Source organism: Nothobranchius furzeri, chromosome 11 (genome assembly GCF_043380555.1).
Source record: "Nothobranchius furzeri strain GRZ-AD chromosome 11, NfurGRZ-RIMD1, whole genome shotgun sequence".
In the NCBI taxonomy this organism is placed as follows: Eukaryota; Metazoa; Chordata; class Actinopteri; order Cyprinodontiformes; family Nothobranchiidae; genus Nothobranchius; species Nothobranchius furzeri.
The window spans coordinates 66,223,669-66,234,655 of record NC_091751.1 but is presented as its reverse complement, the minus strand read 5'-3'; the positions used below and the strand labels follow the sequence as shown (position 1 = coordinate 66,234,655).

The following is a 10,987-nucleotide window of genomic DNA, read 5'->3' as shown; positions in this document are numbered from 1 at the left end:
AGTCCTGCCGGAGTTCGGTGTGTGTGACTGCAGGTACAGTAATCATTACCTGTGATTGTTGCAATTAAAATGTAAACTTTACTTGCCCGTCATAGTTATTTGTTTTGCATTTCCATCTCTGGACACGCCGACCGTAGTTCGAGGACTCTGGGTCCCAGGAGGCTGACCTTCTTCAGAAACATGACCAGGATCACTGTGGCATGTTACAATATGTTAAAATGTTCAGCTAAATCATTAACGGTGACACGTCTGATCTTGTGCATGTTGGTAAAAAATTACAGAGACACAGCTTTTGTTTTTACTCTCCAATGCTGCTCCTTACAAAATAAATACCTAAAGATAATTATCAGTTTAAGAAGTGAAAATATATTTAGCATGGGACATTGTAGATTAGGCAGGTCTCTGATAAAAATCTGTAGGATTTGAAATTTTAACTGATATTGTTCACAGAAACAAGAAGTGTTAGGAGTGTAGGTATTATATTCAGTATAATGTTAAAATAAATACCAATTCTACTGAGAATGTACTTTCTTCTGAATTGTTTTCTAAGATAAACAAAACTAGAATTTTTAACATTTAGGAAGACAAAGACCTAACCCTGCAATTGTCATAAAGAATGTTTATGATTAATATCTTCGGCGTCGTATACGAAGCTGAAGTCTGGTGGCAGGGCCAGCCTAGTAAATCTTTCATCTCCACATCCTTTAATCAAGAGAGGAACATGATGTAAAAAACCCATTTCCTTGAATCTGAGCAGCAGCAGGAGGAGGTGGGGCCGAATGAAACGGGGTTGTTACAGACGCAGCCATCCAACGAGCCAGGAGAACAGAGAAATCGGCACAATCCCAGCCATTTAGTTGGGTTTCATGATCCCGCTCTCATGACAGAAACTTCCTGACCCGGCTGGATAGCTTGACCTATGACCTCTACAGGAGAAAGATCAGTAAAACAGAGAACTAGGAGCGCGAGCAGCTTTCCCTATGTAAGAACTCACAGGAAACAAACACTTAGGCCCTGTCCACACGTAGCCGGGGATCTGCCAAAACGTAGATATTTTTCTACGTTTTGGCCTGTCATCCACACAAAAACGGAGTTTTTTCACACAAAAACGGATCTTTTTGAAAACTCCGGCCAAAGTGAAGATCTGCGTTTTCTCCGTTCTGGGTGTCTGCGTGTGGACAGACAAAACCGGAGTTTTAAGGTCCGCAACGTCACTTTCCGCGACAAAAAAGTGCTGACATCACGTGTGCGACCTGTGTTTACACTAGCCGACAGCATGGATGCCCTCAGGGACCCCAAAAAAACAAACGCGCCATGACGTTGGACTTTCCCAGTTCTGTTCCACCACGAGAAACTTGTGCAAGGCAAGCGTTGCACTGAGCCACACTGTCTTTTTCGGACTTTAACAAAAAATCCTGCCACACGGCCGACGTTGCTCTTGCTCCTTGCTAGTTTGTTAGCGTACACTGTTCTGATCATGTGGGCTTTGCATGCTGGGTCTGGAGCGCTGCTGGATAGAATTGCTTGAATGAAATTTAAAGCGGAATGGACCGCTCATGTCGGAGATTTTTGATGCAGTTCGATATAATCAGATACAGTGTTTTTGGGCTGATATTGGACCTATTTCCAATAACAGAACGGGACATCCCTCCTGCTCACCTTTGCTTACCTGCTTTGAAATGAAGATTTAAACATTTTTTTAAAACAGATAAACTATTGATACATTTTACACACACGCAGTGGGCACGTACCGGCCACCGGCATCAGTTTGTGTGTGCAGCACAGCTCATCATTGCCTCATCTTTCCTTTCTAATGTGTATTTGGACAGGAAATGCATAAATTAAGCATTTTTTCTTGTAAAAAAAATGAAATCATGCAGAAAACAAATGTATATACCAGCCAACTGTACAACCCTCCCCTGGCTGCACGTCACTGTCTGGTATTTACACTGATGTCAGGAAAAACTTTACTTATTTGTTTGCTGATAGAATTCATATTAGCTGTTTTTAATGTGAGATGATTTCTTAGGCCACCTTTTATCATATAAATCAGCCACATGGCAGCCAAGTAACAACATTTTCAGGCTTTTTATAAATGTTTAACCCCTTTATACTGGCATGGACTGAATCTGATGAATTGTGCATATTTTAAGTCTAGATTAACAGCTCACCCGAAAAGAATAAAGAAAATCTACAGAAAAGAAAAAATATATATATTTAAAAAGGAAGAAAAAAAGGAAGCCAAATATATAAGATTTTTTAAATTTAAATTCAAGGGCTGAAACTTTTTATTTGAATCGTTGCAGTGAGTGACCTTTAAACAGTTTTTGTTTTTCGTTGGGAGTGCATGCAGATTCGTCACCAGTAGGTGGCGGTAATACAACAACATGCTGTTTCTGAAGAAATGACACAGAAGACGAAGAAGAATAAGAGGCAGTAGTAGTAGCAGAAGAAGCAGAAGAAGAAAACCAGAAATTCTTCACCAAACTGGTCAGTTCGGGTGCCAGTCAGACTACCAGGCGGTATAAATATGTTGTATAGATTAGTTTCTTGTTCCAGCCGGACGCTCGCCCGTCCCGCTTTGTTGCTTTCTGTCTCCGTAAAGGGAGGCGGGCACCGCTACCCATGTAGCCGGCTAGTTGCTGCAGGCAGACGGTCGTTTCTGAGTCACTGTAAGGTATGTACACACACACACACACACACACACACACACACACACACACGAGATTAGCTGTATGAGTTAAACATTGCTGCTATGTGCCGCTGTTATGACGGGTCACCCTCTGACAAACGTCCTGTTCGCTTTAGAGGACACAAGTGGGCTGGCTCCGTGTGTCCCCGCTGCCGGAGGTTTGGAATCGTAGGATGACCAAGGAAGACCCCGCCTTTCTCGCCTCTGATTGGCTAGAAGGGATCTCCTGTGATTGGCTATGTCATTTAGCAGCAAACAGTCTTCCCACGTTAAGAGCAGACTGTTGTCCTGCTACCAACAGAACAGCAGTTTTGGGACGTTTCGTAAAGAAAATGTCATTAGCGCTATAATAACCATTCTCTCTTGTTTTTCAATTCAGATTCAAAAATACTTTATTAATCCCAGAGGGAGGTTAGAGTTTCAGTACACACAATCCTGAGATCAGACATACATGGGCAAGACACATGACAAGAATTGGTGACTGTGGTCATTCGCAACCCGAGTCTCGCTACCGTAATAGATCAAGAGGGTTTATATGAGGATAGAGTCAGGGGAAGGGAAAAAAGGCACTTCAGAGTTACCCCCAATAGAGAGGGCAGCTTTGCTTTGCAAAATAACACCTCAGACAGATATGCACACAGACTTCAGACATTACACAACGTAAGTGTCCACTAGGTGGGGCGGTAGGGTTGGGACTATCCCCACTTCAGTGCCTGCAGCCCCATGGAGCAGCGCTCATCACCTCCGTTTGGACAGGGGAGGGAGATAATGGGTTAGAGGTAGGGATGCACCGATCAGGTTTTTTGCTGCCGATACCGATATCAAAGAATGCTGATCACCGATACCGATCACGTGGATTGGCCAGAAATTTTCTACATTATAATGAGTGCTACAAACTACATAATCTGGGAATAAAGGAAATTTAACCTAATCTAAAATGGTCTGTTTTAATTTTGACAAAAACTAGTTTTTATCTTTTATGAGAAAAAAAGTCTTGCAGCACAGTCGGTGTTTTTATTTCTGACCACTACTTGTAAGCTTCCTGCTCAGAACCCAAGGTTTAGACAGGAAGATGTCTCTTGGATGAGAGGTAAAACATTTTCAAGATAACCAGAAAACTCTAGCTGTTTTAATAAAATCTCTTACGATGATCATGACCAGGAAAACTGAAGCACTTAAATGTAGCTCCTATCGGTAACAATCTAACTGATTCAAACATTAACGCCTCTGTCAGTGCGCCCCAGGGCAGCTGTGGCTACATCGTAGCTCATCACCATCAGTGGGTGAATGGATGAATGATTCACTGTAGTGTAAAGCGCTTTGGAGTCCTTACTCTGTAAGGTGCTATACAAGTGCGGGTCATTTATTATTTAAAGGTTCTAAACACTCTAAATAGTGCAGAAACGCAAATAAATAAAAAGTCAACATTGTGTGTTGAGGTTTAACATTGTCATTAATGTTATTTTTATTGTACCTGAGAGTTAATGATATGAGAGTAATGTTATGGGTTAGTTTTATTTTGAAGGGCAGTTCAGCGGGTGGAGAGGATTGTTTCTGGTTCCAGGAATCAGCTGTTATGCTAAGAAAAGCCGCTCTGTTCTGAACTTTTTTGTAAGTAAATGGAGAAGTTGTAAGCTGTGGGTTAGTCGTCTGAATAAAAAGTCACCTAAACGAGTAACCCGAAATCCAGATTCTCCAATATTGTTTTCTCGTGTACACAAAATTGACATTCATTGTATTCTTAGTATGAAAAGTAGGAGATGACAAAGTATTTGGAACTTAGCACCGCTTTATTGCAAGCTGAGCAATGTGCAATATTTTATTTAGTCTACAGACTCTCTTAAGAGACAACTTAGACTCAGCTTACATACGGCAAGTGTAGCATACTAGCTTACCTTTTCCTGTAGCAGTAAATATGTGTACAACACATTTGCAGTGCAACAACACAAACACTTCACTCTCTTAGAGTTGATACAATTAGTAAACTATAAACCTTAGTTTTCCTGTGGAAATAGGAATAAAATCTTAAAATGAGAAATGACTTATGTGCACAACTCACATCAGAGACTCTTTCTTACAGACATAATCTGGAGTTTAGCTACAAGCTTTTTGTTAAAAATTAAAGAAAGAACACTGACATATGTGCAACTGCAACATACAAATGTAGCTTTCCCTGTCAAAAAATAAACTCAAAGTGCAAGATAAACAGGCCGTAGCCCATAAAATGATATTATTTCAAGACAACGTGTCTGCATGTGGGAGATAACAGACAGTAGTGTGCAAATAATTTCACAGCATTAACAAAAAATAAATAACATCAAACTAAAAACTATTGAGCTATATCTGTAAACATACCTATTTCAGGTGAGGAAGGGAGCAGTAAGGAGATTGCCATGGGCAATGAAGTGCACAGTAAACTAAAATAAAACAAAATAAACATCGTAGCTCAATCTGTAGGCCTGGCTCTATCCTCGTTTTAGCTGAGGCATTCCTGGTAACAGAAATATGGGATGGAGGTTAGGGACACACCCACAGCTTACTGATTAAGCAGAATGAATGGCAGATTTGCCTCGCAAAATAAAAGCATCTCAGCATTTTTTGCACTGAACCTGCTCCCCTTCTCATCCATAATAAGACCTGCTGTACTGAAAAGACGCTCGCTATCTACGCTTGTGCAAGGTGAACATAGATAGGAACGTGCTGCTTGTGCAAGAGCAGGAAGTCGGTGCTCATTGGCTTTCCAGAAATCAAGGGGCTGTTTGTGATCTGGAATAACTGGCTCTGATTGGTGAAGAGTAATCTCTGCTGATGATGTGGTGTTGATGTCAGCAGCAGCTTCATGTTGGCCATGGTCAGCCAACAGTTCAGCATACATAGCATGCAAGCCAGTCCGTGGTACTTTCTGTGGGGGCTCGGAGTTGCTCGCTGCAGAACTGTCCTCACCAATCTGTTGCTCCACTGCAGTGGCCCGGCTCAGGACGTCAGAGAGCAGCCTGTGTATCTGTGGCTTGAGTGCGGAGTGGAAAAACATGTCTTTATACCTTTTTCATTAGAAGAAAAACAGAAAAAAAGGAAAACTAATCATTAATCTGTCATGATGGATGTCATAGATCTTGCTTAGCTTGTGTTTTTATTAGTCATGGGCTTAGCTGGCCTCATAGCACAGACCCAGCATGTTTATTCTATTCTATATTTGACCGCATAACTGCTTATTTGTAAATCAAATTTGAAAAGAAATGCCAACAGAAAAGAAAAACCACAAAGCTATTGTTAATTTTTACTTTTAGCAAAGCTAGACTGAGGCCCTGTCCACACGTAGCCGGGGATCTGCCAAAACGTAGATATTTTTCTACGTTTTGGCCTGTCATCCACACGAAAACGGAATAATTTTTTCACACGAAAACGGATCTTTTTAAAAACTCCGGCCAAAGTGAAGATCTGCGTTTTCTCCGTTTTGGGTGTCTGCGAGTGGACAGACAAAACCGCAGTTTTAAGGTCCGCAACGTCACTTTCCGCGACAAAAAAATGCTGACATCACGTGTGCGACCTGTGTTTACACTAGCCGACAGCATGGATGCCCTCAGAGCTGCGCTCTGTCACTACCCGATCCACCAATTGTCCAAGCGCTTTCTGCTTGTTTGTTTTTGCAAGCGGAATTACTGCTCCTTGCGGAAGACCACAGACGAAGGACGAGGTTAAGAACGGGGGAAGTACTGCCGCCTACAGGTCTGGCATGTCCTTAACGACGTATTTATCCGGGTACGTATGGACAGAGTTGTTTTTTAAAACGCGGTGGTGTGGATGCAAGTTTTTGGAGGGGCGGATATTCGTTTTTAAAAAACCTGGCTACGTGTGGACTAGGCCTGAGAGACAGAGCATAATCTTACACACACACACACACAAATATAAAGTATTTTTCTCACCTTGGATCGTGGAGGGTTGCAATCGTGGACAGAGACTCAGATTCCATGTCCTTGAATCTCTTCTTGACAGATTCCAACAGCGTGGCTTTGACGGTTTTTACACCATGGTCAGTCTCCTGTGTTTTCTCAAGAAGACGAGTTAAGGCTTTGATGGATGGAATTACAATGTGTGTGTGAATGGGTGAACGACTGATTGTTTTGTGAAGCACCTTGGGGGGTTCCAGGACTCTAGCAGGCGCTATATCAAATACAGGCTTTTTGCCATTGAAATGATACACATTTAAAAAGATGATGAGAGATGTGCTCTAACTTGTAAACAGCCTTAATCTGTTTAAGTGAAGCCGTAAGATAACCCCAACAGAGCCAACTGATAAGTCCGTCTAACAGTGTGACAAAATGCGACAAGATTTATTAAAAGTCAAATTTTGATGTTTTTAGGTTCTTCAAGAAAATAAACTGAAACTGGTTTGTTGCAAAAGAGGACAGATGGCTATTACAGCGACGAGTTCACATTTTCTTTAAAAAGCTCTTCAAGATCTGCTAAATATAAAAACCCTGCAGCGAGGGAGACGGTTTCTTCTTACGTGAAATCACCAATGTAGGAGAGCGCTTCCAGCCAATCAGAGGCGAGAACGGTGGGGACATTCCTTGAACATCCTACGATTCTAAATGAGGGCCGCGGGGGCGTGCACGCGGCCCTCTTAACGAAACACACTTAAACACAAGCTCATGCGTGTCAAGTTATAATAAAGGTTGTCTCTGACTAAAGGTGGACATTGTCCTAGGCTTCCTTTTGTTATGCTTTTAAAACCGTGCAACGTAAATTCACTCCAAAATGACTTTAGGAGTGTGGTCTTCTCTTTCTGGCTCGTGTCTCAGGTGAGCCCTGCCTCTCACCTGCTTTGGTCAGATCCACACACAGAATGTTGTCCTAACTACATGATGTCCACCCCAGGTTCCGTCCAGCTGTCCAGCCACCCGCTGTCTCTCCACAGCAGCCAGCTCCGAGGATGGACAGCTGATTTACACTGGCAATCTGGGCATGGCTGTTCGAGGTTTGTCGCTTTCATCTTATTCATGGTTTTTTAGTGTCACTCTGAGCCTCTGTGGTTTTAAATTCCTGGTCTGAGTAGGGCTGGGCGATATGGCAAAAGTAGAATATCACGATTTTTCCAATATTTTATCACGATTTCGATTTTATCACGATTTTTTATCCATGAATAGCATAACTTCAATTGCGTATTAAAGAGAAACATTGAATAAACAAACATTTATTCATATTAGCGATAATCAACACAGTGCTAACACACTTATATTTTAAACTCACACCAGAGATGATAAAAGCCCTGAGAGAAACAATTACAAAAATCAGTTTTTCTCGTTTTTCAAGTAACTTAACAAATTAAAATTGTAAACATATTTAAAGTGCAAACATGTCAATTGCAAACGTATTGTGCAAACATTAACTTGTTCAAAATACTATGTAGCTCCCAGTTGCTCATGTAGTGGATAGTTAAGCTCAAATACGGCTCTAATGTAGCTTGTGGTAGCAAAAAACTGCGCATTCTGAATATTTTCTGCGACTCTCACTTTGCATTCAGCGTACATGCGTGGAATGGCTGTGTTCGAAAAATACTTGCGGCCGGAAAACTCGTAGCGCGGATCCGATGTTTTTATCATTTTCTTAAATCCCACTCCTACTGTTCGCACGGGACACAACTCTTTAACCAAGTGGTACGTCACTGCATCGGTCACGCTGTTCCATCGTCTGCTGTCTCTGTCGTAGGGAGTGAGTTTTGTGTTTCTGTTAGCGTTTGCTGCCTGGAAGAAGCACTAGCCGCTGCAGCCGCAGGCTTTTTAGCTTTAGCTGCCAGTTGGCTCTCATTGCATTGTTTGGGATGCCTTCTTTTCAAGTGATTAAACAAGTTTGTGGTGTTGCCATCACTTGCCTTGACGCTCTCCTTGCAAACTTTGCAAATGACGTTTCGCTGCTCTTTGTCATCTGGTGAAAAACCAAACCAGTTCCATATAATGGATAGGGATGGGTACCTTTGACATTTGAATCGATCCGGTACTAATTCCCGGTACCTACGAATCGGTACCGGTACTTAACGGTACCAATTTTCGATACTTTTGAGTGTTTATTATTTTTATTCTCTTTTATAATTAAATATATATTTTTCTTAATATATAACAATATTTGATAAATATCACGATAAATAACATTCAACTGTTTGTATTTTAGCATCGTCCTTGTAGTTTTATAAGCTAATCATTAAACTGAAGCAAACATCTTTACTGTGAACTAAATTTACTGTGTATCTTCATTCCTTTTGTCGTCCTTTTTCATTTGATTTTTCCTACTGGGAAGTTAGAATTTCCGAGGAGAAAGCGAACGCACCATTAGCTGATAACAACGGTGGCAATGGAAACTAACATATCAAGCTAATGTTATCCTAAACAGTTTATTTAGCTGCTGGAGCAGATTAAAACGATGATGCCTCACACTTAGATCGTTGTCGCTGGTTTCATCTTCACCCAATCACCCGTCGCATTTAGTAAAGTGAAGCCAAACTTTAGAGCGCGTTCATGTTCTTCTAGTCGGAAATTCTGAGTTCAGAGGAGAAAGCGAACGCACCATTAGCGAAACGGAAGCTAACATATCAAGCTAACGTTATCTTAAACATTTTATTTACCAACCAGAGCAGATTAAGATGAGGATGTCTCACTTAGATCGTTGTCTGTCGCTGGTTTCATCATCACCCAGTTACCCATCACATTTAGTGAAGTGGACCCAAGCTTTAGCGTGCGTTCTTTCTACCATGCTGCTCTGTTTACAACTGGCTTGCAGCGACCGACGACAACGCTCTTGCGCATGCGCAGCTGTCTAGGCAAGTTCTCTTTATGAAGGACGGGTACCGAAACGAGGCACCGTTTCAAATGACGTGAATCGGTGCTCGGTCGGTACTATAGGAAAGGCGTTCCTCTTTGGAACGAAAACCTCGTTGTCGCTCTCAGCCGCGGCCGAAGCCATGTTTGTCCACACACAGGTGAAATCAAGCGGGGCACTAATATATTACTATGACTCACTCTGATTGGTTAAGGGTCAAACAAAGGAGTAAGTTCCCTTTTCATTCAGAGGCAGAAATTCAACAGCAGAGCTGTGAATCGTGATAAAAAGGTCTCTCAGAAATGACAGACCGTCAGACGTGTAGATCGTAAAACGGTCTAAAATCGTCATATCGCCCAGCCCTAGGTCTGAGCCATGCAAAAGGAATGATCCGAGTCTGATTGTTTTCAAGTACAGCTGTGCAGACTACCAACCTGGAACATTAGTCATTCATTTCAATGCTTGTGAGCGTCTCTTGAAGTGTTAACTGTTATTCCACGTGAAACGTTCTGTTTTGTGTTGCTCTTGTGTTTTTTTTTAGGGGTGAAGATGTTCTCGTACTGCACCAGCGGTGCTAGCCTTATCATCGTGCCGCAAGTCCTCTTGAAAACTGGAATGGGAGTCGAGAGCTTCGCCTTGCAAGTTGCTTTCTGTGGAATTATTGGCTTCTTCATATTTATCACTCCCGTTCTCCTCCATGTCATCACCAAGGGCTACGTACTTCGTCTGTACCACAATGCAGACACCGACACGTACACCGCCATCACCAGCAGCGTTTTCCTGACTGAACGAAGGTGTGTGTTCACTCAGAATCAGGTCAGGATCCCATCTATCAGCAAGATGTTTACCACCTTCTACGCGGGTCAGAGGGGGCTGCTGGTAAACCCGGACCTCTTCCCTATTCCACAGGACTACAACCATCTGATGGGCTACGATAAGCCTTTTAGTTTTAGCACAGACCAAATTGAATAAATGGCAAAAAACGGACTGAAAACAGGCTAAATGTTGTGTAGCTACTTCATCACAAAGAGGACACACGAAGCTGCAGTTTGACAACACAACTGTTGACATTCACAATGTGTTCGTTGAGTATTCTTTGAGGAAATAAACTCTAGACTACTACCAGTTTTCTGTTGTATGTTTACGGCGTAGCAGAAAAGTCCCATAAAATGTTTTTAGTCGTGCAGTGGATGTTGGCACTTCTGCTGACTTCAGCAGCTTCAAAAGACACCGTGGTGGCATATCAGGGTGATACTGCTGGTTAAGGCTGCTTGATTGAATTTAATCCCCATTATGATCTGGATTTTAAAAGATTATAAAAACAAAATGAGCCAAATGTTTGCTTCCCCCGTGTGGCTTACTCTCGTGCTGCAAATCGAGCGCGCCTCCCGGTGTTGCCAAGACAGCAACTTTGTCGCTATTTCTAACAACTTTTCAGATCCGCTTCATGACATTTTCTCCCTGAAGCACCTAGCGAACAAC

General features: G+C 42.1%; 1 protein-coding gene across 1 annotated transcript; it reads left to right on the top strand.

The window, feature by feature from the left end:
* The first annotated feature begins 530 nt into the window (after positions 1-530).
* On the top strand, positions 531-10,627 carry tmem70 (transmembrane protein 70). The gene is made up of 3 exons (XM_015974304.2): positions 531-2,677; positions 7,571-7,670; positions 10,047-10,627. Exons 1-3 carry the CDS (start codon positions 2,531-2,533, stop codon positions 10,475-10,477), a joined length of 678 nt encoding a protein of 225 aa, XP_015829790.1. The 5' UTR covers positions 531-2,530; the 3' UTR covers positions 10,478-10,627.
* The last annotated feature ends 360 nt before the right edge of the window (positions 10,628-10,987 follow it).